Source organism: Mizuhopecten yessoensis, unplaced genomic scaffold, assembly GCF_002113885.1.
Source record: "Mizuhopecten yessoensis strain PY_sf001 unplaced genomic scaffold, ASM211388v2 scaffold9963, whole genome shotgun sequence".
NCBI lineage: Eukaryota > Metazoa > Mollusca > Bivalvia > Pectinida > Pectinidae > Mizuhopecten > Mizuhopecten yessoensis.
The window spans coordinates 849,392-864,103 of record NW_018408310.1 but is presented as its reverse complement, the minus strand read 5'-3'; the positions used below and the strand labels follow the sequence as shown (position 1 = coordinate 864,103).

The window sequence follows — 14,712 nt, the reverse complement described above, 5'->3', positions numbered from 1 at the left end:
GTAGAACGCCGGGCTCGTGACCGAAGGGTTGCGGGTTCGAGTAACAGCACGGCACTGTGCTGTATCCTTGAGCAATATACTTTACTCCACTTGTTCCAGCCTACTCAGCTGTAATTGAGTACGTGGTTGGGCAGTGCTAGAAATGTTGATTGCTAGCTGTTAGCGCCGAAATGCCAGCTCCGGCTGTATGCTCCCCAGGGAGTTGAGAAAGATATTGGCTGGTTGCAAAGGCCCTATAACCACGGATACTGACTTGTGAACCGCTTTGAGACGACCTACGAACTATGTTGTGATAAAGCGGTATATAAGAACCTCGAATCATTATTATTATCATTTATCAACGTCAAGTGTTCAATGACGTCATCGTAGCTTCCATGTCGTCACGTTTACTGTCCTTATTTTGGTTTCATTATTACGCTGTTTGGTTGTTAGAGCAACAGCTAGGGACATGTTATGAAGGGTTATTATTTTGCTACTTGTGACGTATTCAAAAGTTATATCACACTTATTGTACGTGCGACAAATGTAAAACGAGAACATTCTCCTTATAAAATGGAAGAAGTGTCATAAACGATGGATCTTAAATGAATTATCGTTTCGTATTAGATTTAAGAAACAATATCTGTTTTAGGCTAAATCGAAACTGATTTTTGAGGCTTATATCATCAATTTTATATGAAATGGATCCTTTTTAGCATATTACATGTACCGAGGACAAAAACCAATATTTGCAAAAAATCGTTTTCTCTGGACATTTTCAAGTCTACATCCTCACCATTTTTACTTAGTACTTATTGTCTTCATTGCAACGTCTCTTTTATATACTTTTTTTTATACTAACGACACAATGTCACCATTTTTCAATTATGACGTCACACTGTCATAACGTCACGTCGATATGTTGTTTTTTATTATGACTTCACAATGTTATAAGGTCATGTCAAATTTGTCTAAATCTGACGTCACAGTGAATGTACTTTGGCTATTCAATTCCGTCGAACATAAATAGAAAAAAATGTTTCTTTAATTCTTAATGTATATGACCTTGGTGTACATGCTATTTATTTACCGTAGTTTTATCATCAGGGCCCGTATTCATGAAACTGTTCTCATGCTCAAGGGTAGATTTTGTGCTCAAGCTTATTTTCTGTTACCGCTTATGGATTAATAATACAATTTTATTTTGTCAATGATTTAGAAATGATTTGAAGAGATACAAAGCCAAATACTGTTTTCAATGTTTACACTAGACTTTTTGATCGTTTGACATGATTTAAGTTAGTAAACAAGAAAGCTGGTATGAGCACAGAATCTGTGCTTGAGCATGAAAACAGTTTTTTTGAAAAGGGGCCCAGTACTTAGGTATAGTCGCCACTCTTGGATAAGCTACATGTATATACGGGTCAGATACACAACACAAAACTATTCAACTTGCAATATAATTTATTTGGTGGTCGCTTAAGCTTTGACCGTATATGTACATTTACTAATAATTATAGCATACATCCACGATGTATATACGATATCCAAAACAGTTATTGTGACACTCTGATCAAACGAAGGTCAAAGGTCAGTCGTTATTACACATAATGCATGATCATGTATTATAATTAATTGACCCCATATTTCCCGTGAAAAGTCAGAGTGGTGATGCGAAACAAGATGATCTTTTTGTCGTATTGATAAGAACTAATCAGTACTGCGTATTTAAACTGAATTTTCAAATACACACCTGCTTTATATATACTTGTATATTACAAGGTACAGGTTCGTGTAATACTTAGACTAACTAAAATTAATGTTTTTGATTCCGTTTTTCGGCTCTAAAGAATTTGGTCAGATAGGTAGGTAATATGCATCGTATATTTTCAAGCGATATTTTTACAAAGGTTATATAAAGAGACAGCATTTGAGACTTCAGCAGTGCTAATTTGTGATAATAATTAGGTAGGTAGTTAGTAAAATGTACGATAGACAGGAAAAGCGAGAACGCGATTTCTTTGGACTTATTTTAAAATATACAAGCGTAATACGTTTCGCACAAGACAAAAACATTTCATTCTCCGTTGATAGCGGCTATGCTTTAAAGGGGCATAACTCGTCAATAATAGCAAAAGCTAGCGCTATCATATATTATAACCTGACATCAGAAAGAACAGGTATTTTGTTATTAGCCATCAATAGCTGACAGTAACTCTAGTGTTCCTTGCAATTGGAATTAAAAAAAAAAAAAAAAAAAAAACTTTTCTGGTCAAACGTTACAACTTCGATATTTAAATCTGTGTTACATGTAGGCCTACCTTTTCGATAAAAAAAAATAACGACCCAATATGTACTTTTGTCTGTGAAGTCATAATCCCGCGTATTAGATACAATTGTCCCGTTAATAATCAACTTGATTAGGCACTTCCACTATCCATGGTACGTATATGTAGGAATACAGAGATTTTAAGTTTAACGGTTATTACAATTTAGCGATTTTGAAGTTATGTGAAACGCGCTAAAATATGTTCAACCGTACTTTTACAACATAATAAAGCGGGGGAAATGTGAGAAATATTCCAGTCAAGTATTGTGTGGAGGGGATAGGGTATGATTTGATTCGGAAGTCGACTGTCAGCAACTTCATCCAGCAAACTTATTATCAATCGACCAAAAGAAATTGAATGAATTTCTACACCGTCACCGTAACCGGAAATCAAGTACCGAGAAATCCAGTTCCCGGAAGTCACATCAAAGAATCATATACTCTCGTTCAACCAGACTCTTGTTGCCTGCGCAAGCTACGCCGAATAGAGAGTCTGGTCAAACGCAGTGCTTTCGTTTTGTGACATCATAACGAGGCTTACCGAGATTCTGGTAAAACTTGGTCAAAGGTTGACACACCCTTTTTAACTTTTGAAGTCAGAATTTGAGTGGCCCTAAATTACATTAAACATTCTAATTCATTAAAAAATTACCTGTATATGCATTCCTGAATTATCCATGTTTTCACTATTAACGAGAAAAATGGAAGAAAATGCTTCCAAAAAAATGATTTCAGGTATTTTCATTGGATATTTTACAATAATTCATGAACTAACAAGGCTATTGATACAAGTCAATCCAGATTACCTGAGTGAGAACTTGAAGGTGTTTTGAATGGTGTACAGGTAAAATCTCATTTGCTTTGCATGCTTTTTTCATACTTCAGTCAGCCTTGTTGGCTTTGTGCTTAGCTATGATTTATTCAATGGAAATATATAGCATTATTCTGGAGGTTTGACACATTTTCTTACATTGTTCTCGATAAAAGTGAAAACACGGGTACTTCAGGAATGCATGTATAGGTAACTTTTATCATTAGTTTCATTATTCATTGAAATGTTTAATGGCGTTGACATAACGTCCGGAAACGAAAGAAGAAATACTGTCCTCTGGTGGTGATAATGTTAATGCACTGTGTTTGACCAGACTCTTGAATTACAAGTGATCAAGCGTCTGGTTGAACGAGACTAAGAATCATAGGGATCAACATAGGATACGTACAAGTCAAAACGATAATATTCAAACAATGTACTTAATTCAGAACGAGGTTCACCTCAAATCCTTTTCAGAACGTTTCCTTTCCTTTTAAACCAAAGTAACTAAGTAATATATCCGTTTGTTTATGTCCTTTATTGTGGTCCAGTTTCACGACACCTGGATACGTTCCATTCCCCTTGTGGCTTTCTGAAGACAATCGATGTCATTCCGAACGGATAACGCTATGGCGTCCACTGTTTCCCTTTTAGCTAGTTGTTGGATGGTCTGTGTGTAGGGATCGTACCTCACCTCAGATCGTCGGGAAATGCCCGCCGCATAATGTCTGGAAAATAAAAACGGTTCTTGAGAAGAGAAGTTTGACAAACTAATTGAAACTTTAAGATATACACTGTATACGATTTACATAACCAAATGACCGTAAACATGTACTTGCATTAAGGTTGTATGCTACATCACAAATAAACCAAAGTCTTTTTTATAGGAATTGTCTCCTTTTAAACTTCTTCGTAGCTCTATCCTATCATTCATATTTAGCCGTTACCAAGTAAATTTTTGCAACTTTGATATTTATCGTGCAGCAAGGATAAATATATCATTAACAATTGTATTTTACATAATTTTTAAAGTGGTACTGTTTTGAAAGTCAAACAAAGGTTAAAATTAATATACATGTGCTTCACCTCTGTCAAATTTTATTGATTTTCCAAACCAAACTGAATGGTTTATCTCTGATGTTTTTGTCTGATGATGTGCATATTAATCATAGAATATTCATGCTTTATATCTTTATCTTATATTCATGTAAAATATCCATTGTTTTGCCCATGAGCTTTCTTATAATCTTTCCTTGAAATCATCTTAACTGTAACATCAATATAAAAGTCTAGTGATGATACAAAAACACACTAATGACCAAAATTAAAACAGTGTAGATATACATGTATGTAAATCGCGAAAGGTAAGCATACACAATAGTTCATGATTAAAATGAAAAATGATGAAGAGGAAGATGAAAGGACAGGAAATACACAAAGAAGTCCTTTCCTTCCCGAGATTCAAACGTGCCTGATGCCCCATTTCCTGTTGAATGTCTAACGTTGTCACACCCGTCGCTCGTTGACAGACGTGCGTGAAATCTACATTAACTTGACTGTTAAACGTGAACTGGTGTACACGACCTTTCCAGGGATGTACCAATTTACTCAAGATAAAAAAGAATAATTTGAAAAAAAATGTCCCCTTCAAACGGAAAGTCACTAGAGAAGACACGGCCTACAAAGTCGACTTTGGAGATAGCAAATGACGATTGTTCTAGGGTCGTGTTTATCAATAGAGCATGTGAATTTATGAGTCTCCGGGTGCGATACCTTAATCATTTGTATCAAACACGTACGTAGGTGATTGCCCGATACCGCGGAGTCAGACGATCGTACAACCAACAGCACGCACTTTTTCCATGATATCGACTCACAATGGTAAACATGATTCGTCGACCGTGAAAAGGCGGAGAATATACATCAATAACGAAAAATAATCCATCGTTAAAACCATTCGACTGACAAACATTTGATAAATGCATCGACCAATTCAGATTGAACCCGTTCATGTGACTCCTGGCCGGATTATATAGCCGTCACTATTTAGTATCGAGCGGTTTGACATCGCTCAATCTATTCAATTGGTTTGAATTTTTACACAATACAGATGTTTTTATTTATGACAAAAACTATTGGCATTATCTAATTTCAATCTATTAACGGTACCTCATTTGGAATCTGACGCCAGCTTTTTATTTTCCCATCATAATTTCCCACTGTTAGACTGAATGTGACTCCTGTTTATTACATGAGAGACGTACGGCTTTCATACACCACAGAACTGTGCTGGGTAATCAAATAATTTGTATCAAAATAGTCAAGGTCAGGTTCTATTTCTGTGTGGAGATGTTGTACGATATCCAAAAATCATTCTACACCAAACCCATTACCAGGTCGTTTGTAAAACGATAGTAAATCCAGGTAATGTAATTTCAGGCTCCAAAGCTATTATTGGCAACGTGTTGTTTGATCTGGGATTTTCTTTGGGGGCAGGGGGGGGGGGGGGGGGGTTTTTTTTTTTAAATTAAAAAAAAAAATTTTTTAGTTCTATCTAATTATATTAGTTATTAGTAATTGTATAGGGAAAGTACACTCAATGTTAAACTGGTAAATAATGATATTAAAAAATCCTTACCAGACAGTTTAACTAGCGTATACGTACTGTTGGTCATGTAATGTACAACTGGTCGTACCGTGACAGATATTGTAACAATATGACACAAATTACATTATGATAATACCCATCACCAGTTATATAAATCTGCTGTGTATCCATAATGATGCAACATCTAGGTTAATGTCAGCTTCAATTTAGTCAAAACCATTTTTTTTAAACGTTCATTTTTGTTACAATTTAAACCTTGTTTTTGTTTTGAATTTGGTCTTTCATGTTTCCCTTGATTCCCTTCTTGTATCTGGTAAAATGTTTCGTTTCTCACATTCATTAAGATAATGTGTGATCTGTATCAAGGTCAGCATTATGGCGCACAACTTTATATCATCAAGCTCTTTCCTGATCTACATGTAGATGCACTTTAATTTGTTCAATGGTTTTGATGGTTTCTGGTAGAATTGTCACAGCAGCAGTTCCAAACGTGGCAGTCAAGTGATTGACAGGCTTCCAGATTAACTATAACCACAGTGAATTAAACCACTGGCCTTATAAGTAACTATATTGTATAACCACAGTTAAATAAACTACAGGCTTCCAGATTAACTTTAACCACAGTTTAGTTAACCACTGGCCTTATGAGTAGGTATAACTACAGTTCAATAAACTACAGGATTCCAGATTAACTATAACCACAGTAAATTTAACCACAGACCACAAATCTACATGTACATGTAGCTATTATCACAGAAAACTACAGAACAAGCCTCTATAGTACATGTAATTATAATCAGAGTTTAATAAAACACGGGCTTTAAGAGTATCTAAAACTAAACTATTTAATAGTAACTATACCCACAATTTGATAACACATCCCTCAAAAGGAGAGATACAGGTAAAATGACAGTGAAGAATTTCTTCATTTGTATAACGGCAGGCATATTGACCACAAAGGCTTCAATGGTAACTATTGGAACAGTCCAACAATGTACCGTCTGCAATGGTAACTATAGTTACAGTCCAACAATGTATCGTCTTCTGTGGTAACTATAGTTACTGTCCAACAATGTATCGTCTGCAATGGTACCTATAGTTGCAGTCCAACAATGTATCGTCTTCTGTGGTAACTATAGTTACAGACCAACAATGTACCGTCTTCTGTGGTAACTATAGAAACAGTCCAACAATGTATTGTCTGCAATGGTAACTATAGTTACAGTCAAACATTATATCGTTTTCAATGGTAACTTTTGGAACAGTTCAACAATGAATCGTCTGCATGGTAACTATAGTTACAGTCCAACAATGTATTGTCTGCAGTGGTAACTATAGAAACAGACCAACAATGTATCGTCTTCAATGGTAGTTATAGTTACAGTCCAACAATATATCGTCTTATGTGGTAACTATAGTTACAGACCAACAATGTACCGTCTGCAATGGTGACTATAGTTACAGTCCAACAATGTATTGTCTTCTGTGGTAACTATAGAAGCAGACCAACAATGTAACGTCTTCTGTGGTAACCATAGAAACAGACCAACAATGTATCGTCTGCAATGGTAACTATAGTTACTGTCCAACAATGTATCGTCTTCTGTGGTAACTATAGAAACAGACCAACAATGTATCGTCTGCAATGGTAACTATAGTTACAGTCCAACAATGTATCGTCTTTTGTGGTAACTATAGAAACAGACCAACAATGTACCGTCTTCTGTGGTAACTATAGGAACAGACCAACTATGTATCGTCTGCAATGGAAACTATAATTTTAGTCCAACAATATATTATCTTCCATGGTTACTATAGGAACAGTCCGTCAAGGTATCGTCCTCAATGAAAACTATAATTTTAGTCCAACAATATATCATCTTCAATGGTAATTATAGTTACAGTCCAACAATGTATCGTCCTCAATGGTAACTATAGTTACAGACCAACAATGTATCGTCCTCAATGGTAACTATAGTTACAGTCCAACAATATATCATCTTCAATGATAACTGTAGTAAAAGTCCAACAATATATCAACTTCCATAGTAACTATAGGAACACTCCGTAAATATATTGGATTAAATGGAAATTACATGAACAGTCACTTTAAATAGCTGCTTCAATATTATGTATAACGGAGGTAAATATTTCTTTTAGCCCAGAGGTGTAAAAATATATTTCCCGGTTGTCCACCAACCTGATAAATAAAATATGCATTGCGGTATGTGTCAGGCTTTATAATTATTTTCTGTTGGAGACAATGATTTATCAACATAATACTACAGCACTGTATGTTGACCTCGGTAGTAATCACACAGACAAGTATCCGATTTAGTACGGAAGAATCCCTGTCGAGTGTAAATATTAAAACAAATTTTATTATCATTGTTCACATTCAAAATTGTGATATAAATACGTAATGGCGCTTTGCAATAACCGTTCACATGTGTTATAAATGCCCTCAAACTGAAACAATCAATCCTAGATTTCGTGAAATATTCACTATTGTGTCATTGGAACGACACAAAACCTGAAACAGATTATAAAGGGTACTTTGAAAAGCGAGCCTTGTAATTATGAATTACGCTAGCCGGCTTCCATGCTGCAACCAATATTACCAGTTTACCATTAGAAACTGTGTTTTTCATTCTAACATAAAACTTTAACATGTACAAAACCGTGAAAAAATCTTTTTTAAAAAGATCTATACGTGTACTACCTTTTTATTATTATTATACTTTTTTTCACGAATTTAGTGTTCTCTGTTACAGTTTTTGTTTTAATTTGAAGCTACAACCGAAAGAAAAGGTTTTATATTATTATTTTTTTATTTTTTTTTATAAATCCCCAAGCGGCGCAGAGCGCCGCCGGGGTTTGCTCTGTAAGCACTTTGTCCGCTTCCGGTGCTTCCCCATGCGTGAAAGCCTTCTGGGAAATGGAGGCCGCATATTTATTACAAAAAAATAATATCAAATTATTATATCCGTATTTGTCACATTTTTCTTGTGAAATATCATGAATTCTCTATTTGATTAAAACATATCTTCAATGCAATGGATGCATACAAATTATAGTTTTAGTATTGTCCAATTAGAATGGTACATTCTGTTCACTGCGTGGATTTTCAGTTTCAAGTTTAGATGAAGCGACGGTAGAATAAGTGTTTGTGCGGTCCCACCTTTGCAACATACATAATGGTATTTATATAACTACACAACTTGTAACATTTTTGTTTGTAAATCTAACCAGATGATAGTAGCAAACGAACGGATTGCATTGAGAAACCCATTCAAAATGACGCTCTGTATTGTTGTCATGCGTGACGTCTTTAGAACCTGGCGTCAAAATTTACGCTACATATATACACAGATGTAGCAATATTTGTGTCGCATGACGCAAAAAGGGTAATAAATAGAAACTTTTGTGGTTTTCCCGTTGAATACGGATATATAAGGAACCCAAAAAGCGGCGTTGTGGCAAAATGTGTCTTCGTAGCAGACTCGAACGTAAAAACTTCTTTAACAATTATCCTCAACCAAATATTTACATTTTGAACATTATTCAAAGTGGTGATTTGATTGACGCTTTAATCCAAAAGACGGTTGATATTTTATTCAAAGGTACATTGCGAAAAGAAATATTTGTAAAATTCGCGGAAGATATACATGATATTTTTATGTAAATCATGTACTGTTTCTTCTCTCTCTCAGAAGTGACGTTGTTACCAAATCGTTGACATTAAAACGTGAAGTTGAAAATATACATTTGCGTGCTTTGGAAAATGTATAGAGTGACAATATCGCAACATGTAAGGATATTGAGCGTGAATGGAATATTCTGTCCGACAAAACTAATGCCGTTAGTATATTAAACTATTCGAAGAATAAATTAAATTATTAAGGATCCGTTCCCTCATGGTTGTTGGACTATCAGTAAGTTATTTTCATGTCACAAGATTTGGTGTCCAGCAGCTTTGCTGCATTTTCTTGTCTTATTTTTTTACGCTGATGAAATTTTATTGTACTCAAAAAATCAATTATAAGCATGTGGGATCCGTTAGGAAAGCTAACACTTTTCTCCTTGTCTAAGTTTAAAGGAAATATAATTTACCTCATTTTTTGCATCATGTCGTCAAAAGATTCCACGTAGTAGTATATCGGCTGGAGGTCGTCGTCTGTGTATTCCTGGACGGACGTCTTGGCAGGCTCGAACGGACGCTTTTCAGGTGCGTCCGACAGCGCGTGTTGAAGCTCGCCGTACGACGAAAGTGTTCCTGCTCCGTACGCCCGCAGTTCGCCGTCCTCCTTACACAGGCCAAACTCTACCGTAAACCAGTACATCTGTAAACAATGAATTAAAGAATATAAACAGATCTGTTCCCTGTCCTATACTTCACTTTGGATTTGTCTGAGATGCTTACAGTTTCATATTCAAGCATTCTTTGGAGGGACATTGCCTTAACTACAATTGTATTAATGTTAAGAAGCATGAACTCAACCATTAATGTTGAGAAGCATTAACTCGACCGTTAATGTTAATAGGTATCTACTAAACCATTAGTGCTAAAAGGTATTTACTCGACCATTAGTGTTAAGAGGCATTAACTCGACTATTTATGTAAAGAGACATTAACTGGACCATCAATGTTTAAGGACATTAACAAGACCATTAATGTTTAGGGACATTAACCCGACCATTACTGTTAAAAGGCATTAACTCGACCATTAATGTTATGGGACATTAACTGGATCATTAATGCTAAGGGGCATATACTCGAACATTAATGTTAAGAGGCTCGCAACCATTATTGTTACATAGTTAAGAGGCATCAAATCGACCATTGCTGTTAAAAGGCATTAACTCGACCATTAATGTTATCGGACATTAACTGGATCATTAATGCGAAGAGGCATATACTCGAACATTAATGTTAAGAGGCTCGCAACCATTATTGTTACATAGTTAAGAGGCATTAACTCGACCATTAATGTCTAGAGGTATTACCTCAAGCAACAATATTAAGAGGTATTAACTCGACCATAAATATTATTGAGCATCAATTCGACCATCAATGGTTTTAGGGACATTACTTTAACCAATAACGCTTTTATCTTGAGGTTATGCCAGTGAGCGCAAGAACAAAACGTGCGCCAGACATTGATATTTTGATCAATAAAATATCTTCAGAGCGACTTGAATCTTCAATATTCGGGCATTCATAGAGTAACAGAAAAAAATAAGGTAGTGGTTGAACCTCAGTCCTTTTTAAAAATAATTTAGAAATTTACATACCGGGTTAAGAGTAAAATTGAACTTCAAAGTGTCATGCGGATATATCGAATACAGTACTGGGATAAAGGTGCCCTCGGGCATCTATGGCCCGTTCTATAGTCTATATCAATAATAAAACCACTTGTTTAAAGTAGCCTATTTCAATCATATTATGTGACATGTATGAAATTAGTTTAAAAGCTTCCTATCTTATTTCAAAAAAATATATATAATAACTTTTTCGATTAAAAGACTTAATTTCGTGCTTTGCTAAGATATTTATAACTGAAGAGTTCGTTTGTTGGAACAAATCCTTAACAAAATCACTGTCTGTATTTTTGATTTGCTGAGTAAAGAACGTCACTGCAGTATGATACTCAAGAACAAAGAACTCAAGAGATTTTAAAGTCTTCAAGCGCCAACGTTTGATCTAAGTCCTCGAGTATGGTATCTCTTCTACGCAAGCCATCCACCTTGATGTACGGAAGATCAAAAGGAACCTAATCTAGATCAATACGTATCTAGACAATACAATAGCCATCGTGTACCTTAAACGTGTGTTATATCTAAAGCTATCCATAACTCTCCAAATATTTCCACGTCTGTGTACCTGTCTCACCTTGTGAAACGAATCTAACACTAGGACATTTCAAGTCAAAATAAACCCGATTTACCCGATTCCTTTTGTGTTGTACTTATTTTCGTGAGCCAATAACTTACGTACAAAGGGATAAAAAAATGACTTATTTTTTATTTTATTCTCGACCTTACCGTTGCGAATTTCTCAATGTCGGCATCAGAAGCTCCAAGTGTGGCGAGACCAATTTCCTGGGAAAACTGTGCAAACTTTGGGTCGGCTAACATTGGCACATGGCCTAGAATTTCATGGATGCAGTCTCTGAATGGAGCAATATCGATAAAGTAAAATATTCGTTCTGATAGTTAATTCAAACTAAGTCCGAATTTATTTTGCTAAAATTGTGTTTCATGAAAAGAACACGTGTTGCGCATGCTCATTTGGCCTATTTCAGACTATCATCTTTATATTCTAGCTGAACTTATACAATGCCAATTATTTTGATTTTGATGTACATTTATACTGTTCTTATTGAACTGGAACAATTTTAATTGCTGGAATTAAACTTGTATACTGCTTTCGTTGAACTTGAACAATGTCATGTGTTGGGCTGATTTAACTTGAATCATGCACACTATTTTGACCGAACCTGAACACCGTGCATTGTTTTTGATTGAACTTGAAAAATGCTTATTCTGTAAACAAAATCATTTAAAGGCTTCACATTTTTATCCGACATCTAGAACATTGACATTAGGGGGTGAATATACGTTTATTCAAGGTTGAGTAGCAATGCTTGACACATGACATTGCTGTTTATAGATTCGTACGTTATTTATATTTTATCAGAGTGCTGGTACCCGATTCCATTGTAGACTTACATTACCGATAAATATCAATATAAATTACCTTTGATATCCATTCACGTATCAGAAAAATCAGAATTAATGAACGAACTACATTTCTGTGCGGAAGTAGTTCCCCATATATCGTGATTAGGCTAACTATATCCTATTTTCTACATCCCTATAGGACAGATAGGGCAGTTTAATTCTCAGAGTACAAAAAGAAGATACACTACCAATAAAATTGTGGTTGTTTAGGTAGATACACATTTATGACTTACGGTTCTGGAGAGTGGTCGGGCTTTGACCCGTGACGGACATATTGAGTACATTGAAATACTCTGAAAGCAAGGCTGGCCAAGAAATCCCGTGCTGACAGAAGTCCAGAAACTGGTCGGAGTTGGAATCCGGTTCTTCCTAAGTGACCATAGTATAAGATGAATGTCAATCACTGTTATTTATAACCTTTTGTTGGGGAGCAATGCAAACAATTATTTTTACCGATAGAAAAATTGAAAGTATGAACAACTGAACGGAAGTTTTAACGTTTTGACAAATTAAGACAGTGTTTCTGATTTTCATGTATATTACTTACATAATTCGTATCCAAGATTTTTTTATACAGATATGGGGCGTTCTGATGAAATCAGGTGACCTCTAAGTAAAGGCTCAAATCACACATATTAGTTTGTCTCTCTAAACGTTTGATAGAATTTTCGTGATAAACAAAATGGCGGGTTTCAAGCAAAATGGAAAAGAAGTGAAATAACAAAAACGAAATGTTACTTAAAATCGATAGAATAGAATCGGTTTTAATGCAAATAACTGAAAAATATAGATATGTATACTGAGAATACTGTCAAAACTGAAGCAAAGCAATGGGCACTTAATCTATTTACTCCATGTGTATTGAAGAGTCTAGACTTGGAACAAGAAATAAAAGCTCAATTTAAAAGAATATTTTACATTACGTAAGCATCATCTCACTTTTCAAATAATTGGAGACGTCTTCTAGCTGTGGGATACTGGTAGGACAATATCCACATTCCTTCTCCAGACGTTCAAAGTTTTCCCGGTGTTCCCTACACGCATGTGTCGGGAAAAAATCCTGAAGACGGCTGTAAACATGGTTCCTTGAATAAAATGATAACATCCATCAGAAAAATATCGATCGATTTTCTTAACAATGAAAAACTGTAAAACTGTTACGTTTTATAACCGTCTGATGCCAAGTTTTAGACTTCATAGGTATGATAACAAAAAATGAAACAAAGGTGTTTGTGTTCTTCCTCCTTAATTGGAGCGAAATAGGGAGGCTGCAATAAAAAAAAAAAAGCGGCATTCACAACAACAACAACAAAAATCCCTGAGCTTTCGCTGTCTGACGAGAACGAAATTTCAAGGTATTCTTCTGAATCTATGTGTGTATATAAAGTCTGCAGGCATGGTTCTGATAAACACCGAACAATGGTATCGTTGTATGGAAAAGTGTTTAAGATATTGACAAGTGCCTATGTAAATAGCGTACCAGCCGATTACACTGTGCTAGACAGATTCTCCTTTTCGCGACTGTACCCTATGTAACATTGGTCAGGCAGGACACAAACTGAGAGGAAGAAATCCACTACCAGTCTGGGTAAGGGACAATACAACTGTCACTTTTAATTGAGCCGAGTTCTTTCATCATTAGCCCACATTAAAATGGAAAAAAACAGATAGATTGTATGTTGGCACAAGGCAATATATGGTTTTATCAAAAAAGATACATGCATCCTTTCATGAAAGTTGCAGACGACATTTATCAAGCTGTCTTTATTGTCAAATATTACAAGTGCTCAACATCACCTCCGCGACATCCCCGGATAGATGTGAAGTGATTTGGGCTAACAATCATGTAACGATCGGAATAGGACAATTTGATGGGCGAGATTACAGCAATGCAGACTGATAGATTCGATCCAACCCCTGCAATACAGACATTGAGCGCTATCGTCTGCTCTCAATGAATGGCGCGAAAATAAATGGACGTTTTAGTTAATGTTGTGTCAATAGTGAAATCAGACAAGTGACACTTTAATGATTTATACTTTCATCTAGAGGGGATTTAATTTTGTAACTGATAGAAATTAATAATTCAACAGATATTGTATGTTGTTTAACCGAGTTCAGACGACACTGGTTGACACACACGTTGCATGAGCCTCCCCAAGCACCACATATTTGTCTATCGATCTGAGTATTTATTTTATCTCGGTCTATTTGCTGTACCAACATCAGTTTAACAATAGC

At 35.5% G+C, this 14,712-nt stretch overlaps 1 protein-coding gene across 4 annotated transcripts in view; it reads right to left on the bottom strand.

Moving 5' to 3' along the window:
• Window positions 1-3,253: 3,253 nt before the first annotated feature.
• Window positions 3,254-14,712, bottom strand: part of LOC110459086 (tyrosine 3-monooxygenase-like) — a 51,119-nt gene continuing 39,660 nt past the window's right edge. For all 4 annotated transcript variants that reach the window (XM_021511176.1, XM_021511179.1, XM_021511177.1 and 1 more), the window contains 5 exons: window positions 13,411-13,556; window positions 12,705-12,840; window positions 11,773-11,899; window positions 9,841-10,070; window positions 3,254-3,847 (listed from right to left, as the gene is read on the bottom strand). In XM_021511176.1, coding sequence (XP_021366851.1) covers window positions 3,673-3,847; window positions 9,841-10,070; window positions 11,773-11,899; window positions 12,705-12,840; window positions 13,411-13,556 — 814 coding nt within the window. In that variant the 3' untranslated portion in view covers window positions 3,254-3,672. The remainder of the gene's footprint in view (window positions 3,848-9,840; window positions 10,071-11,772; window positions 11,900-12,704; window positions 12,841-13,410; window positions 13,557-14,712) is intronic.